The sequence below is a fragment of the Melanerpes formicivorus genome, unplaced genomic scaffold, assembly GCF_026170545.1.
Source record: "Melanerpes formicivorus ecotype bairdi unplaced genomic scaffold, bMelFor1.0.p_v2 SCAF_38, whole genome shotgun sequence".
Taxonomy (NCBI): Eukaryota; Metazoa; Chordata; class Aves; order Piciformes; family Picidae; genus Melanerpes; species Melanerpes formicivorus.
Window position 1 is genome coordinate 3,990,484 of NW_027142390.1, and position 17,944 is coordinate 4,008,427.

At 45.0% G+C, this 17,944-nt stretch overlaps 2 protein-coding genes and 3 non-coding genes across 5 annotated transcripts; 1 reads left to right on the forward strand and 4 right to left on the reverse strand.

The window, feature by feature from the left end:
• Window positions 1-58: 58 nt before the first annotated feature.
• Window positions 59-15,341, forward strand: GLT8D1 (glycosyltransferase 8 domain containing 1). The gene is made up of 10 exons (XM_068157896.1): window positions 59-321; window positions 2,342-2,394; window positions 2,509-2,607; window positions 3,811-4,024; window positions 4,644-4,761; window positions 5,532-5,616; window positions 5,866-5,978; window positions 7,037-7,203; window positions 7,362-7,474; window positions 8,589-15,341. Exons 2-10 carry the CDS (start codon window positions 2,379-2,381, stop codon window positions 8,777-8,779), a joined length of 1,116 nt encoding a protein of 371 aa, XP_068013997.1. The 5' UTR covers window positions 59-321; window positions 2,342-2,378; the 3' UTR covers window positions 8,780-15,341.
• On the reverse strand, window positions 8,857-17,897 carry GNL3 (G protein nucleolar 3). Its single transcript, XM_068157895.1, has 15 exons — window positions 17,794-17,897; window positions 17,459-17,517; window positions 17,180-17,317; window positions 16,435-16,548; window positions 16,176-16,259; window positions 15,556-15,688; window positions 14,633-14,736; window positions 13,684-13,819; window positions 13,084-13,171; window positions 12,531-12,714; window positions 11,773-11,915; window positions 11,210-11,346; window positions 10,486-10,694; window positions 10,100-10,181; window positions 8,857-10,011 (listed from the first exon to the last, which is right to left on the reverse strand). Exons 1-15 carry the CDS (start codon window positions 17,804-17,806, stop codon window positions 9,923-9,925), a joined length of 1,713 nt encoding a protein of 570 aa, XP_068013996.1. The 5' UTR covers window positions 17,807-17,897; the 3' UTR covers window positions 8,857-9,922.
• Window positions 12,788-12,863, reverse strand: LOC137450993 (small nucleolar RNA SNORD69). Its single transcript, XR_010989696.1, has one exon. It is a non-coding gene; the product is annotated as a small nucleolar RNA SNORD69 (small nucleolar RNA).
• On the reverse strand, window positions 13,269-13,342 carry LOC137450992 (small nucleolar RNA SNORD19). Its single transcript, XR_010989695.1, has one exon. It is a non-coding gene; the product is annotated as a small nucleolar RNA SNORD19 (small nucleolar RNA).
• Window positions 15,425-15,500, reverse strand: LOC137450990 (small nucleolar RNA SNORD19). Its single transcript, XR_010989694.1, has one exon. It is a non-coding gene; the product is annotated as a small nucleolar RNA SNORD19 (small nucleolar RNA).
• Window positions 17,898-17,944: the final 47 nt, after the last annotated feature.

Genomic DNA, 17,944 nt, shown 5'->3' on the forward strand with positions numbered 1-17,944 from the left:
CGGGACGCTGTCTCCTCGGCAACGGCAGCTTGGAGCTCAGGACCCCTGACGGAGGGGCCTTAGGCCGGAAGGTGCGAGGCGCCGCCGGTGTCGCCCGTCTGCAATCGACGATGTTTTGGCGGCCTGCGGGCGGCCCTTACTGTTTAAGGCTCGAATGTTCTTCGTCAAATCGCCCGCAGCTCTTCCAGTGAAGTGGAGCGCTCGCGGCGCAGCCTTGGCGCCTCCCAGCCATCAGGCATCGCGGAGGACACCTGCGGCCCGTGGTGCTGGGCGGCTGTGCGCTGCCGAGGTGGCAGTTGGCGGTGACGGTGGCGGCAGACGGTGAGGGGAGCAGGAGGGAGGCATTGCTGGGTCTGGCCCTGCCGGCCCCGCAGTGGGGTTCCTGGGGCTTCTGCCTGGGCTTTGCCTCCAGTGGGCCGTGGTGGAGGGGCCGCGCGGCTGGGCGATGCAGGCGCGGAGGATGCCCTGAAACGTGGGGGGCGGTCGGGTGCCCGACTTCGTGTGTGCAAACCGCGTCACCTGCGGCAGGGTAGCGATGAGCAGGTGTTTGAGTCCTTCAGTGTGGGTCTGTGTTTGCACTGAGTCGTTTCTGGAGGAGTCAGTCCCGAAGTGCTTGTAGCTCAGGCTGTCGTAGGGCAGAAATTGTACGTGTGTGCCAGCACCCTCAGCATTGCTGCCAGGAGGACTGGAGAACATTGCAGCGTACCTTGTTTTGAAGAGAGACTTTGTGTTGTATTCTGGCAAACTAAGGCGACGTGCCCGGAGCCGCTTCAGCAGTGCTGTAGAGACGGCACACGGCGTTTCTGTGTTGTGCTCCGTGAGGGTATCTGCCCCGTGGGAGAAAGGCAGTAGCAGAAAGAAGATGTTTGGCTTACCGAATAGTCACAACGCGATTCGTGGTATTTTAATTCGGGGATTTTGCCAGTGCTTTCGTATAGAACTGTGAGAGCTCCCAAACAGAGAGGGACCTGGGTGTGCTGATCGACAGCCACCTGAATATGAGCCAGCAGTGTGCCCAGGTGGCCAGGAGGGCCAATGGCATCCTGGCCTGCATTAGGAATAGTGTGGCCAGCAGGAGCAGGGAGGTCATTGTGCCCTGTGCTCTGTTTTGGTTAGGCTGCACCTTGAGTCCTGTGTCCAGTTCTGGGCCCCTCAGTTTAAGAAGGAGATCGAAACACTTGAACGTGTCCAGAGAAGGGCAACAAGGCTGGGGAGAGGCCTTGAACACAGCCCTGTGAGGAGAGGCTGAGGGAGCTGGGGTTGTTTAGCCTGGAGAAGAGGAGGCTCAGGGGAGACCTCATTGCCCTCTACAACTACCTGAAAGGTGGTTGTAGCCGGGAGGGGGTTGGTCTCTTCTCCCAGGCAACCAGCACCAGAACAAGAGGACACAGTCTCAAGCTGTGCCAGGGGAGGTTTAGACTTGAGGTGAGGAGAAAGTTCTTCACCGAGCGAGTCGTTCATCATTGGAATGTGCTGCCCAGGGAGGTGGTGGAGTCACCGTCCCTGGAGGCGTTCAAGAGGGGATTGGACGTGGCACTTGGTGCCATGGTCTACTCATGGAGTCTGTGTTGATAGGGTGGACTCGATGATCCTCGAGGTCCTTTCCAACCTAAGTGATACTGTGATACTGTAATTTTGGATGTTGTCATGGTGTGAGCCCCTTCCCTGTGTGTTACTCGAGAGGTGCCTGGCGCTGTAGGCTGTGTACTTCTGATCTCACGTTCGCATTGACCATTAAACAGCGAGTAAGTGCTTTCGAATTGCGTAGCAAAGTGGCATTGGTGTGCTGGTAATACCTTCCTTCACAATTTTGTGATCTCTTTTCTGTGAGGACACTTCAGCTGACAGTCTTGAATATTTTTACATGGAGAGTTTCATGGTTTTTGGAAGTGGATAATGCTATTTGTAAGGTCTTACAAACGCCGTGTCCTGCCAAAATCTCCGTTAAGTACAGAAAAACCTGGATAACTACTTGCCCTGTTGCTGGGATGCTTCCAGTTCAGACAGTTAAATTCATTCAACAGTAGAAAAAGGGTACATAATTTTCCAGATTCCTTTCATATGGCTTTTGACTGGCAGGAGTTAGTGCTTTGGGTTTTTTTTATGTCAGTGGAGTGAATGTCAAGATCTGTGTGCCCCTTCTTTTGAGTTCCTTTTTAGATCCATTGCTGTAGCTTCGAACTTCCTGACATACTCAGTTATTAAAATGTGACATCCAGCCTCATCTTTTCAAGAGAAGGAAACTTTCACTGCATTGGGAAACTGTTTTGGCACTCCTGGGGATAGCATGCTTTGCCTGCTGAAAGCAGAAAGTAACTGCTGGAGTTTTTTTGTGTTGCAGGCTTGCAGGGACCTTATGCTAATAAAACAAGAGGAAAATGATATTAAAGAAAGGTAGGTGTATATGTGTGTCTCTACTTCTTCTAAATCTCTTCTTGTTTTTCTGAGTTTCCCAGTCTTTCTCTGGTTATATTGATAAACCTTTTTCTTCTGTTTTTTTTTTTTTAGTGCATATTTCCATCCTTATCGTGGCTGTTGTCATTTTTTTGCTGGTTCTTCATCATAACTTCTTAGGCCTCAGTGACTTCTTGAGATGGGAATTGTCAGGTATGTTGGGGGTTTATTTCTGTTTCAAAAAATATATTCTAATTTTTTTTTTTGCTTAATTGATGGGGAAAGGCCATGCTCTGCCAGACAGAAATTGCCACATTGCTGAAATAGTATGTATGATAATGATCAGTTACGTGCATAACAAGATGTGATTTTTGTCCTCTTTATATCCTTTCCTCTTCTCATACCCAAGGAACTTCAGCTTTGTGGGTTTGTCTGTTTTTGCTAGCCTGTGACTTTTCTTGGCCAGAAAGCTAGGGAAGATAGCAGGAAGGGTTCCTTCTGGCTTTAAAAGTTACTAAGATATGATTCAGTTTACTTAGCAAAGGCTTTTCATTTTCATGGGTCCACTTTGAAGTACTGCCTGTGGTCTCACAGAGCCTCTTCATGCCCCCTTTTTATTGCCAAGTTCTGCTTTGTCACTCCTGGGAGCTGTTGCTTCTGGGTAGCAGTTGTACAGATGCATCCCAACAGCAGCTGAATTGGATCCTGACAGGCCTTAATCAGGAGTCAGCTGAAGTCATCGCTGTTGAGCTCTGCTATTAGGAAAGGGCAAACAGAAGCAGAAGCCTATCTTTGTGAACAAGACTACTGCCCACAGATTGCCCAGTCCCTGGTTGCTATATGCCTCAAATTGCCTGAAATTATCTAATATGTAACAGTCTTGGTCATCTGAGAGGTACCAGTGTTGTTGTAGAGAAGGTAGTGGGCAATGTGGCAGCTTTTGCAGGTGATGTGGTCTAGTAATTAACTTCAGTGCTCATTTCCCATTTTTCTACCTGCACACTATGAACATAAGTATAAGAAAGAGGAAAGGGTTGTGTGGAGAAGACTAGAATGTGATTAGGGTAAATAGGAGGGGAAAGCCAGATTATAGACATGGCAGAAGGCACCAAAGGTAAGTGAGGCCTACTGTAGTTTAAACCTCCTTTTAGTACCTTGTTGTGTCTGAGTGTGTACAGTTAAATGTATGTAATTTATTTGTAAGGGTGATGTTTTCCTATTCATTAACACCTCAGGCTCTCAAGAGCAGATGCTGTATTTTAAGTGCATAATACTGGCATGCTGTAATTTACACCTCAGATGAAGCATCCAAGTGCTTGCATGGTAGAAGTAGTTGAAAGCATTGGGAATTTTAGCATGGTAATAATAATATCTATTTGCATGAACCAAGTATGTGGTGCCATTTGTACTCCACAGATTCAAGCCCAGCAGGACTTCAGCCTATAGATTTCATACCTGCAGTTCCTGAGAGACTGGCAGATGAAAGGAATGAGGAGATTGCTGTGGTCATTACAGCATCAGATGAGAGGCTTGGGGGTGCGATTGCAGCCATGAACAGTATTTACTTTCACACCAGATCCAACGTGGTTTTCTATATTGTTACTTTGAATGATACTGTGGATCACTTGAGGTAATGATCTTTATAGAGTCCCACAATACTGAGAAGAGGAAGAGCTGACTTTCCCTGGGACTGCATTCCTCTCAATTGCAATCCTATCTGCTGCTGCTGATTGCAGCTTTTTGATGAGGCTGCTGGTGGGGAGTACAGAGCCATTGCTTGTGCTGATGTTTCAGGGGTGGAAGAGAGCCATCTTTCTTAGTGGGATTGGAGTTGGTGGGTGGAGGGATTGTAAAAGTTTCCTCCTACGTTTCAGCAAAGCAATTCAAATGCTGTGAATGAAGTTTCTTCATTTTTCTAGGTTGTTCTTTGATATTCATTTTACTTGCAGCCGCTCACACGGATAATTTTTGTGGAGGTCCTGTGATAGCAGGATCATATGTCTCTAATGAAATAGAAGTGACCTCATGCCTTCCATATTTCACAGCTGTGCAGTAATCTGAGGGTGGGCATGACCCTGCAGTCACACAGAACCCCACCAACCTCAGCAATAGATTGTGTTCTATGTGTGTGTGTGTTGGATAGGGTAGCAAGTGGCCATGTGAAGATGTGTCACTGACAGTTGGGTCTCTTGCTTGTCAGTTGATTTCTGTCTCATTTAACAAGATGTGTGCCTTGTTCCTGTTTGCAGGCTGTGGCTAAGTAGCACTGCTCTGAAAAAATTGCAGTATCGAATTTTGGATTTTGACCCTCATGTCTTAGAAGGGAAGGTGCAAATGGATCCTCAAAAGCCAGACACCCTAAAACCAGTGAGGATGATGTTGATTACTTTTTGCAATTGTTAGCTAGTAACAATATATTTTGATATTGCTCTTGAACACAACCAGAGATCAAACCCACATCTGTTAGCATTGAAGCAATCCTTTCTAATAACATTTTGAAGTTTCAGTAAGAATAAATTTCCAGGTAGTAAGAGCTGGATTTGGAATAGTTACACATGCATGCCTAGGACTGGGTTTTTTGCTGCTCACTAAAGTGAAACACAGCAGCTTGCATGCCAAGTGTGCTAGCACCTTGAGACACTGTGGGCAACCAGCACCAGAACAAGAGGACACAGTCTCAAGCTGCACCAGGGGAAGTTTAGGCTCGAGTTGTTAGCCATTGGAATGTGCTGCCCAGGGAGGTGGTGGAGTCACCATCCCTGGAGGTGTTCAAGAGGGGACTGGATGTGGCACTTGGTGCCATGGTTTAGTAGTCATGAGGTCTTGGGTGACAGGTTGGACTTGCTGATCTTTGAGGTCTTTTCCAACCTTATTGTTTCTATGATCCTATGACATGTGGCAGAATAGGAAGTTCAAATACAGACCAATTTATCAATGCAGAGATCCCCAGGAAACCAGGAGTTGATGGAACTTGTTTACTTTAACTGACTTTGGTGATATTGCTGCCGATTTTATGTCCTTGATAGAAGTTATTGTAGACATTAGTGCCATGGAGAAATGCCAGGAGGAGCAGTCAGTTTCACATTTATTTGGGCAACTTTTAATTCTTCACTTCTCTTACTTTCTTCTTTTCACAGTTAACTTTTGCAAGATTCTACCTGCCCACTTTGGTACCTCATGCAGAGAAGGCCATCTATGTGGATGATGATGTCATAGTGCAAGGTATGGGACCTTGTCTTTAGCCTTCTGCCGCTGCCCTTATGCTGAGGTCAGTATGCAGTCTCTTACAGTAGCCAATTCTGATTCAAGGAAAGATGTAAAACTTCATAAATAGGAATGAGTTGGATTAAACAGAGTGGCTTTATGTGCTGTAGCAATGCAGTTGCTGGCAGGGTTAGCAATGGAATTCACTCAGTGCTTAAATCAGGATTGCTTTTAATTTTTTTTTTTATCCTTACTTCCATTTCCCAGATGATATTCTTGAACTCTACAACACTCCACTGAAACCTGGACATGCAGCTGCTTTTTCTCATGACTGTGACTCAACCACTAATAAAGTTGCTGTCCGTGGAGCAGGCAATCAGGTCGGTTTTGTAGTGTTTCAGTGGTAGGAATGCCATAGATAGCAGGCTTTGCAAACATCACCGTATCACGGTATAACTAAGGTTGGAAGAGACCTCAAAGATCATCGAGTCCAACCTATCACCACAGACCTCATGACTAGACCATGGCACCAAGTGCCAATCCAATCCCCTCTTGAACACATCCAGGGATGGTGACTCCACCACCTCCCTGGGCAGCACATTCCAATGATGAACGACTCTCTCGGTGAAGAACTTCCTCCTCACCTTGAGTCTGAACCTCCCCTGGTGCAGCTTGAGACTGTGTCCCCTTGTTCTGGTGCTGGTTGCCTGGGAGAAGAGACCAACCCCTTCCTGGCTACAACCACCTTTCAGGTAGTTGTAGAGGGCAATGAGGTCACCCCTGAGCCTCCTCTTCTCCAGGCTAAACAATCTCAGCTCCCTCAGCCTCTCCTCATAGGGCTTGTGTTCAAAGCCTCTCCCCAGCCTTGTTGCCCTTCTTTGGACATGTTCAAGTGTCTTGATGTCCTTCTTAAACTGAGGGGCCCAGAACTGGACACAGTACTCAAGTACATGCACTGGGTTTTAATGTTCTTGCATGCTGACTTATGGATGCAGTGAACCTAAAGGTGTTGCTGACCTTACCTAGATCATTTTGTTCTGTTTTTGTTAACAGCTAACACTGTTAAGGCACAGTAAAAGCACTTCCAATTCTTGCTGTGCTTTGCAATGAGAGCAGTTCCCAGCGTGGAACAGGGAGTAGGTCTTAAGAACATCAGAGTGAATGGTTTTCATTTATGAGTGTATAGAAACTACTCTTTCTGGGAGTGGGTACCCTATTGCTAATAAGGTGTTATTAAGAACATGGAACCTTCCTTAAAATAGGTGGTTTATATAACCCTATTTTTAAGCTGTTTAACCTTTTAAGCTTCCTTTCTCTCACTTTAAAGAAAGGGAGTACTTGCTTTAACCACTTCAAGTTATGCTTGCCTGTTGGGAGTTGTGCAAAATTTATTTTAAGCTAATTTCTACTCTTTTTTCTTGCTTGCTTTTTCCCCCAGTATAATTACATTGGGTTTCTAGATTACAAAAAAGAAACCATCCGAAAGCTTGCCATGAAAGCCAACACCTGCTCTTTCAATCCAGGAGTTTTTGTTGCCAATTTGACAGAATGGAAATTACAGAACATCACTAAGCAGCTGGAGAAGTGGATGGCACTTAATGTAGTGTAAGTACCCCCAAGGTGGGAGTGACAGTGGGACAGGGATTGTGTTGTGGTGGTGGCATTTAACTGTTAAAAGAAGGGCCGTCTATGTATCTGTGGACAATCATGATTTAGGGACATTCAAATCTCCTTTCCCAGCTATTTTTCATCTTCATTTCCAGAGAGGAACTTTACAGTAGGACCCTGGCTGGCAGCATCACGACTCCTCCACTGCTGATTGTGTTTTACAACCAACATTCCAGTATTGATCCCATGTGGAATGTCCGGCATCTCGGTACGTACGAAACATCTCTGACACTGCTCCCTCAGTGTGGTTTTCCAGCTTGGTAGATGGACCCCTAATTAATGCAGCAAATGGATCTTTTCTTGCCCTACTTTACATTTTATTCTATACTAAAGAAACACAGCTTTGCAATATCATCTTGGGGCTTCTTGCTCTGATCCTTTCCTTTCTGTTATGAACTGGTCAGAGAGAGAATTCATAGTATCATAGTATCATTCAGGGTTGGAAGGGACCACAAGGATCATCTAGTTCCAACCCCCCTGCCATGGGCAGGGACACCCCACACTAGATCAGGCTGGCCAGAGCCTCATCCAGCCTGGGCTTAAACACCTCCAGGGACGGGGCCTTGACCACCTCCCTGGACAACCCATTCCAGGGCTTCACCACTCTCATGGTGAAGAACCTCCTCCTCACATCTAGCCTGAATCTCCCCACCTCCAGCTTCATTCCATTGCCCCTAGTCCTATCACTACCTGAGATCCTGAGAAGTCCTTCCCCAGCCTTCCTGAACTTTTACATTTCTTCTCATTTTTTTTTCCACATGCTTATTGTATCTGAAGTGATCCTAAGTATTTCTTTCCACCTGTTCAGAGAAACATTCATATCTAATCTGCTGCTGGTGAAACCCCAATGCAAGGAGAGCTTCCTTAGGTTTTGTTTCCAATGAACAATACCTAGGCTGCTGAATAAATCGGGCTATTACGGGGCTTTTAGAGAACTTCAGATGTTAAAAGACCTCATGACTACTGGACCATGGCACCAAGTGCCATGTCCAATCCCCTCTTGAACATCTCCAGGGATGGTGCCTCTACCACCTCCCTGGGCAGCCCATTCCAATGGCTAACAACTCTCTCTGTGAAGAACTTTCTCCTCACCTCGAGTCTAAACTTCCCCTGGTGCAGCTTTAGATTGTGTCCTCTTGTTCTGGTGCTGGTTGCCTGGGAGAAGAGACCAACCCCCTCCTGGCTACAACCACCCTCCTCTATCTTCTTTTCTCCATAAATGACAAGATTTCCCTTGCTAAAATCCTTTGAAGTTAAAATATTGCATGTTGGTGTTACTGCTGCCTTGATTTCAGGCACTAATGCTGCTTTTCCACTAAAAGGGTCGAGTGCTGGAAAAAGGTACTCTCCTCAGTTTGTGAAGGCTGCCAAACTGCTCCATTGGAATGGACATTTCAAACCCTGGGGAAGAGCAGCCTCATATGCTGAAGTCTGGGAGAAGTGGTATGTCCCTGACCCTACAGGCAAGTTCAGTCTGATCCGCAGACACTCAGAAGCCTATGAAGCAAAGTAGTCAATTTTCATCACCAATGACATTTTCTCAGGAAACTTCTGGAGCCAAGCAGAACATTTTTTGGAGTTGTTTTGTTGGGGTTTTTTTTTTGGGTTTTTTTTTCAACTTGTACTACAGAGCAGTCCTTGCCTTCCAGAGCACAAAGTAATGCACTCTGGAGTAGTTCTGAAGTGCACAGGTCCAAAGGAGACTCACTTCTCTGACAGATGATGCCGTACACTACAAAGCAAGGGAGGACCTCCACAAACTAACGCTTTTGTTCCCATCTGTTATGTGTTCTGCTCTTTACTACCAGCCTTCTCGAGGAGGATTGTTTTGTCAGCTGAAGAAAGTTTCTAAGAACAAGGTACAACTTTGGCTGGTGCTTGCACCACGCAAATCTTGCAGATTGCCGTAATTAGGACCTGCCCAAGCTTTGTTCTGGGGTGACTTTTTGTTTTCTTTCCTGTGAAACAGCCTGAAGAACCCTTTCTTGCATGAAACCTCCTCCCACCCACTTCTGAGTAAGTCTTGTGGAATTCTGCAAACTTCAATCTCTTTTGTGACAGCTGGGTATTTCAAGTATCATTTCACTATGCAAAATGGAAAGTGGTGGAAAAAACTTTGTGAATTTCAATGTGCTGACTCAAACCTCAGGTAAATGGCCACCATCTGCTTTATACTGAGAAGGATTTCCAGCTGCTTAACTCATTGCAGTCATTGCCTGTAGCTCTGTTTATGTCATGGATGCTGATCTGTGGTTTGTCATCTATTGTTTTTCACTGAATTGTGGTGAACAGGTACCCCTCTTGTCCTTGAAGTGGCTTGGAGTAATGAAATAACTTCAGTTGCTAAGCTTTGAAACATCTTTTTATAAGGCAAAGTGAACTGAGCCTATTAGGATGTTTTTAAAACTGGCTTTAGTACAGGAAATAAAGTTTAGGACTTAAAGCTGAATAGAGTCTGTTTGCTAGACTTATATGAAATCTGGAAGGATCAAGAGAGAGACACCATTATATACATTATTTGACACAGCAACAGTTGGGAATCTTTGCAGAAGCTCTGGTATGCAGCATTCCTCTAACTTGTGCCACAAGACAAGTCTTGGTGACTGCTCTGAAAGCCAGTAAGCAGCATCTCCAGACAGGCTCTCCCCACAGTTCATTATACATAGTCTGTGTTAAAATCATAGGCATCCTCTTCAGCTGCTGTCTTATCCATGCTGAGTGACAGGGGATTGGAATGTTGGCTCTCTGAGAAAGGAAAATCATAAGATGGTGAAACCAATGCAAGTTCAGAGTACCAGAGGCTACCCTTCAAGCCAGGGTTTTTCATACTCACCTGCTATCTGCTTGTCTGCATTTGCAGAACTTGTTTGTCGCTTTCCAAACTTTGCCTTCCTGGTGACTTGAACCTTGCTTTCCTGCAAGGCAGAGGGGTTAAAAACTGTGTCATTCAGATACCTCTAATAAGTCTCCCACGGGCATGAAACTTAACAGACACTGATGATAGTGTGGATGTCCCCTTGTGCAGTTGGTCAGGAACTCAGCACAATGGTGTTTCCTTAATTAAACAAAAAGCCCAACCCTTATCTCCAGGAGAAAGGCCTTCTGATTACTCCTGGTGGCTCCACAGTGCCTATGTGTTCTCAGTTTACAGTAGGATACTGACTGGGTACTTGGTCTTAGGCTTTAAACAGGTAGAAGCCTAATGAAACCCTGATTTACCTCTTTAACATCACTCTCTTCTTCCACATCATTTTGATCATCATCACTTTCTGTGAAATCCTCCTCTTCCTCCTCCTCCTCTTCCTTGTCTGTTTCCATGTTTTCCCACTCTGATGCTTCCTCCATCACTTCAGTGTCCTCTATTAACCCATTTGACATACCAGCTGACTGGAAGGAGATGCTGTTTGCTGGACTTGGGAATTTTATAGCTAGGAAAAAACAGAGGAAGCATCTGTTAAGTCACTCTTAGACAGCACCAAATGTAAAGCCTACCTCCTGAGAGGACAGCCATTTAGGTCAGGGCTGGAAAGAGACAGCCGTGCCCTTGCCCTTCCACAAGACTCCCCCATAAACAGGTAGGACAAAGGGCAATTCTATGCAAATAGCTTTTCCTGAGGCATCCACAGATGACTGCTTGGAGCTGAAAAACTTCTGAATGTAGACTGTACTAAGTAAAATGTATTTTCCTGGCCTAATCATCCAGCATTTGTTCTCTTCAATGTTCTTTCCCCTCTATCTCCTATTGAGGAGGGTTAGGTCAGATTAGCAGAAAATAACTAGCAGGGGTAGTTTGTTTTAAGATAGCACAAAGATTCACTGTGGCAGTGCATCAGAATCCATTTCTTTCTTAAAAGGTTCACCTTCAATGCAGTCTGTCAAAGCTCTTTAATAAAACCCTGCTACCACTCTTAATAATAGCAGTGCATTACAGTAACAGTCCTACCTTGAAGAGTGGTGTTGTTTCCTTCTTCTAGGTTCTTTAAATTAAAGCACTCCTGCATCTCAGCTATTTTGTCTTCTGTAAGATACAGTGGCAGCACCTGAGATTCTGGAGGCTCTGAGTGGTAGCTTATTTTAGCTCTGGGAAAATAAAATATTAGCATTAAAAACCAACCAAAGATAACACAGTTACTGCATTTAAACATAAACCCAGGGCAAAACCATCTCTTAACTCATCAACCTTACTACTGATTTATTATGCTCTGTTTAACAGCAGTTAAATAGCTATCTAAATGACTTCCAAAGTTGTCAGGAACGGTATTAAGGTGAATAGCCCATTCCTGAGAGAAGAAAGAAATGGCATACTTTGTCACCACAAATCACCTGTCTGTAAAATTCATGAGCTATCCTTAAAAAAAGCCAAAATGTGACAATGGGTAAAAAATGAACAGAAGAACTCAGCCTCTCCTCTCTAACTACTTCACAAGACTTAAGAGCTTCTGCTGGGCTGGGTTAACGATGTCAAAAAAGGTCAGCAGCATAAAGCAACATTCCGAGCATACATACCCTGTCCAGTCACAGAGTAGTAATTTAGCCATGTTCTCTATGTCAGGAACAGCTCCCTTTTTCAGCATACCCCTTTTCTGAGCAAGTAAGGCTAGAAACTCTTCTGTGTTTCTGAAATCTGGGATGGTATAGCGCATCATTACCTAGAGCAAAAGGATATGGTGCATTCAGAAAGACATACCCAGCTTTCTTTTAAGTTTTAGGAGCAGAAGAGCATATCAATTTGGGTTACAATGAGGATGAAAGAGTATGTGAAAAGCCATGTTTCTCTCATGTACACATTACAAAGCAAAATGCTTGCATCAACAAATTCATCTGCTGTTCACCCTTACCTGTGGGTGTATGGAGACACGGTTATTACAGAATGGGAATTAGGCTTAGCTTAATCTGTTTGAAACCAGAGTGAAATCAGAGTTGGATCTGAGGTCTTCACTGTAGTAATAGGAAGCAGTCAGAATATCATCATTTTTTCACTCTGGTAACTGTGATGATCTTTTGAAAAACAAGATCAGAAATGTTATTTTCTGATCTGGCTGACATGCTCAGGGCATGCTGTTTCTGCCTTCTGTTTATGGGGATGAAAGGTCACATTTGGTGTTGGGTACATTAGCCAAAGTTTGCTACTCTGTATGGTGTGGGGAATGCAGTGCAAAAATCTACTGGAATTATTTGGAGTGAAATGAACTTTCTGTATTGGCCTAAAAAAAATCTACAGAGACAAGAAATGCAGTGGAGATGTGGAACAAGATGGAGCTCACCTGCTGTTTACTGCAGTGATTTAAAATGGCATCTACTCCTTCAAGCACAGCTGCTGAGCCTGGTTCTTCAGTATCTATGATACTTCTTAAGGCCAGAGCCAGGGCACTGTTGGAAGGATCTGCAATTATACCTGGACTGTCCAACATCTTCGTCTGCTTATCAATGTGCACAATTTGCATGGACCTATTCAAAGAGAAAGGTGTGGTGAGGAGATAATCAACTAGGAAAGGAACTAGTAATGATGAGAAGTATGCAAGGCACAAAGCTCAGGGTTGGATTGAATGGACATCACAGAGTCAGTTTCAATGCATTTTCATCATATGCTTTGTGTAGGACAGAAAATCTACGTGCACAAAAAGAGCAAGTTTATACGCTGCAGCCTCTTGTGACAGCCTGCATCACACACATCAGTATCTTCCATGCTGGCAGATTGAAATGTGCATGTGAAACTGCACAAAGAGGCATGCTTTGCCCATAATGGATGAAAATTACACACAAACTCAATCAGAACACAAGAAGTAGGGAAATAAATGGCTTTCAGACTCAGCTTACTTAGTAACACCTCTTGCTACGCCAACGTTGCAAGCACGAACTCCTTTAAGGCTGTTGATTATGCTGCTCTTTCCCACGTTAGGGAAACCTGAAGAAAACCACATAAATCCTTGTTAAGTTGAAGAAGAAAACTCAGCCCATGTAGCACTGATCAGAACTGCTTCTTCCACGTGTCTGTGGAAGATCTTCAGTGTGAGATCAGAGTTGGATCTGAAGTCTTCACTACAGAAGTAAGACAAAGTCTGTATCCTCATTTCTCACACGGATAGAAACACCGAGGGTGCCACCACGGCTCTTAACAGGTAAGAGGAAGGCAGTGCAAGCTGCATGGTAGGTAACCTGCTGCTTGTTTCCTTAAGCTAGATAATCAGCTAAGGCCTCACCTCACACAGTGCACCTTCCAAAGACCACATATGCTACAGGCATGTAAGGGCAACATTGCTGCCAACTGCAGCACTACAACAGTGAGTCTCAGAGACAGGCAAGAGCATTGTCTACAAAGCCTGGGGGCAAGTCATGTTAATTGCTAACCCAACTTATAATATAGGATCCCAAAGCTTTATGGGAGGAGAAGGAAACTCTTTCTCTCCAAATACTTACCTACTACCCCAACCTGAATGGGTCTGTTTTGAGTCCTGACATGCTCCTGAAGAAGTTTCAAAAGGCACTTGCTTCCAAAACACTCAGTGGTTCTTGAAAAATCAACACGTCCACGTCTCTTTGTGACCTGTTCTGGCTACAGGGTTCAAAGGTAAAAAACCACCCAACCCAGTCAGAAGCTGTTTAGGAACAGTTATTTATCTATCTACTGTAATATTTCCAACTCCTTTATTAGATGATGTCATTGTATTGTTCTAAACTGACTTACAGGGCTTGTGATTGTAGTGCAGGATCTAGCATTGATCTGCTGTGCGACCATAAAATAACCAGATGGTAGAATCCTTAAATCTGCACATTCACTCAAGGGTCTTCAATGTTTAGAAGGAGTTCAAAACCTGCTGTCTGTACTGCAGTTTCTGCACTATTTCATGCTGCTGTTATCAGGCTTAAGACATGCAGCATTATGTATTAATATATGTTAATGACTCAAAGGAGCACCTGTGGCCTTGAAACTAGGACACAGGGAGCTAACTCCTTTAAACTCTTCAGGAAATAATCAGGTGTATCTTCACTGATAGCCAGAGTCAGGATGCATGCAGTAATATAGCCTGTCCCACTTTACCTACAAAACAACTCAGATGTAACTGGTGCAACCATCCTCTGCAGAAGATGAGAAATTCCTCATCTTCTTCGCCTCACAGTAACACAGACCTTTTACTCTAGCCCAGCATCCTGGACACTAACAATACTATGCATTTCAACAGTGAGGATTCCCCCACACTACCACAAAGCTCAAAGTGCAAACACATACCCATCACTTACAGCAGTCTCATCAAACAAGGGAAAAAAGGAACTTTTAAAAGAAGAGTTCCTGTTTCTCACCATGTTTCAACATGCATGATCTCTAACACATCAGACTTAGTCACAAGACAGCCTGCAGTCCTCTTACCATAGTCTTGTCCTTTGTCAACGTTGCTGATTTAAAAGCAACTGTTGGAAACTCCTTCTTCAAGTAATTCAACCATTTCTCCAAGTTCCCCTTTGGCACTAAATCTGGATTAAAAAAAAAAGCACAGTCCTTTCACTCCTGTGAATCCTAAATGTCACTGTGGGGAGAAAATGACATGTGGAATTGGGAAATAAACTAAATGGGCAAAATAGAGCCTGTTTCCTTATGACAAATAAGATTTGGCTGAACCCTCCAGTAAAGTATTTGGTGTAGGCAAAGGCACCCAGTTTTACAAGTTTTTGTCTTTATCATATCACAATTATGTTTTTTGCTCTTGTTGCTCCTTGCTAGGAGACTTTGTATAGTGCAGAGTAATGTTCTGTCATCTACGCAAAGGCTACACTGATACGAAGTTTCCTTTGCTCTGTGCTGTTGCTCTATTGTTGTTTTTTTTTTGCTGCTGGTAACTCACTAATTTCCAGTATTTTTAGCTGACTTCCCCTGCTTTTATGTGAATTCTTTCATACAGCAATAGAAGAGAGAAAATACTTCCCAAAGGCACATTTAATATCTAGCTATTGCACTGCTTTTCTGATCTGTGACTCACTATTGCCTCAGTGAGGACCAGCACTGTGACTTATGTTAATAAAAATGTTAGAAGTCTTATGATCTTCTGAGACTGGCCAATGCCATCAGATGTTATTACAAACAGGAGTCTTATGTGTGTTTACCTGTCTGTGATGTTCTCTTAGCAAACTAGTCTAGAAAGTAGAGGAAACGTGACCCCTTCAGTGGGGCAGTGAGCTCAGAGTTGGATCTTGTGTCTCCAGTAGAATCTCAGATTCCTTTACAGTCTTCTTCATAGCTCACCATAGGACTACACAGTGACCAAGTAACACTTCAAGAGAAGCTGTGCTTCTTACCAATTTTGTTCAGAACCAACAGTAGCTTTTTGTCTCCAGAGCAAGTTACAGCTTGCTCCAGTTGAGGACACCGGCAGCCCATTGGATCTCTTGCATCTAAAACTTCCAGAACCACATCTGAGGCCTCAATCACCTAAGTTAGGAAAAAAAGAAGACTCTAAAGACACAACAGACCATTTGCCAGATGTCAAATCTGGAATAGCTCTGGCTCACAACAACTACTGTTGAATTTTACAGAATGGTTGGTGAGGTTTTTATACAGTTCTTCTTTGAGCTCCTTTATGCTGAACTGCAAACTGTAAGGTGAAATAATTTTCATCCTTTTCCTCCAGAGGCAAAAACTCCTTAGATATCAATACCTTAGTACTACAGAAGCTCCTTGACCAGCTGCTAAGTATTCAGTAAGTACTGACACTGCTAAGTCTAATGTCTCAGTAGCTCACACCAAACACGCCTGGAAACCTTCACTTTCTGTTGCAGCCTCCCTTACTTCAGTGTTGAAGTTTATTGTGATAAACCTTTATCCCCTTTAGCAGCTGCACAGTAATGCAAAGAATGAAATGAAGTCATCTCATTGCTGACACTCATCCAATTACACAAAAATAGCTGAAGCTTCTCACCTTCTTGAGCTCCCTGCAGAATGATGTCTTTGAATTTTTATCCAGCAGTTTGTTAGTCTTTGTTTTGGACTTGCCAGAAGATTTCTGAATGCAAATAAAAATAAAGGGAATCATTTAACTGAGAATTAGTGTATTATACTTGTCTGCATACACAGCATGAAAGTGTAACCCATAACATACTGCTTAAGAAGAGGTAGTTTCAGGATGACTTTCTTGCTTCTATAAGCTTCAGAGAATCAAAATTGTACCAGACACCTACCTTTCCCTCCTCGTTTTCCTTGGTTTTGGCTGCATTCTTTTTAGCTTCAAGCTTCCTCCTCTTTTCATGTTCTTTCTGTCTGTTCAGCTTCTGCTTTTGTTTTAGTTCTTCAAGCTGATTGCAAACAAAGACCCAAGCCAGAAAAAACACGTTTGAAGGTGGTAAGGAAGACTGTTCTTTTCCCTCATTTACTTATTTCTGACCAAGGCTTCTGAGCCAGTTTATTTAAAAGTCAGGGCTAGACAAGCGGGAACTATTTTTTTGCATCCCACCCTGAAAAGGCTAAACTTGTCTTCACTTGCCTCAAAACCACAGGCAGTACACCTACTGGCTAGAGCCCAAAATGACCACCCTGCAGCAGCCACGTTACAACTAAGGGTGCTGCTCTCCTGTCACATTGCTCCAACGGCAGACAGCAGCTTTTCTGTATAAACAGAATGCCAAAATTTCGCTTTGAGTATTCTGAGGGGATAGTTATGTACACCTTAACACCACAGGCACTCCGGATTGTTGGAAAGGACACTTCCAGCATGTTTATACGCACAGTATGAAATAAAGGTTAAAAATACAAGGTCAAATTGCTACACACTACAATGCTTAAAATAAAGATACTACCCTTCCTAAGCGTCTGTCTGCTTGGACCGTGACTGAACCTCTGGGTGCGCACATGTGCACACGCACAAACCTTCCGTTAAGATAGGAATGGTCACGGTTCCTGCCCCCTTTATCACAAACCGCGTCTCACCCTCTGCTTTCTTTGCTCCGCTTCTCGCAGAAGCTCTTCCTTAAACGGTGCAGCACTGGGAATACCGGCATCTTTTTTGGGCTTTCTGCGTCCACGTTTTTTGGCTTCCTTCCTGACTTTCCGGTGGTGTTCTCTGATCTGAAGACGGGAACGACAATGTTTTCTTAGTCTAAGTCAAAATTAAAGGATGGCCCTCCCACTATCATCCCCCGGCTCCGTGGGGCAGGGGCAGCCCGGGGCCTCCGCACCGCCGCGAGCTGGGAGCCCGCCGGGCCTCACCTTCTTCTGGATCTTGTAGCGCTTGTGGCAGGTCAGCCTCTTGCTGGCTTTCTTCAGCTCTGCAACGCATCGCGCCTATCACTACCGACTCATCGCGATCCACCCGCACCCGGGGAACGCGGCCGAGCTGCCATCACCGTCAGCCCCCGCCGTTCCCTCCAGAGCCGTGCCGTCCCCGTCCCCGTCCTCTTCCCCAACCCCCCCCTCCTCCCCCCCCCCCAGGCCGCCATCAGCCGCCTCCGCCAATCCCTCGCCTTAAGGCGTTCGCTGGCGATACAGCCCGAGGCCTGGTCCCACCAGTGCCTGCCCTCCCGCCGCCCCGGCCCGCTGCTCACTCGGCCGCTTCATGGCGGCGGCGGGCCACGCTCGGCCGCGGCTCCACGTGCAGGTCCGCGCTGCCTCCTCTCGCCGCCGGCAGGCGCTGCCGTAAAGCGAAGCGGCCCTTCCTCGCGGAGGTGTCGCGCGGGCTCGGCGCGTTTAGCGGCG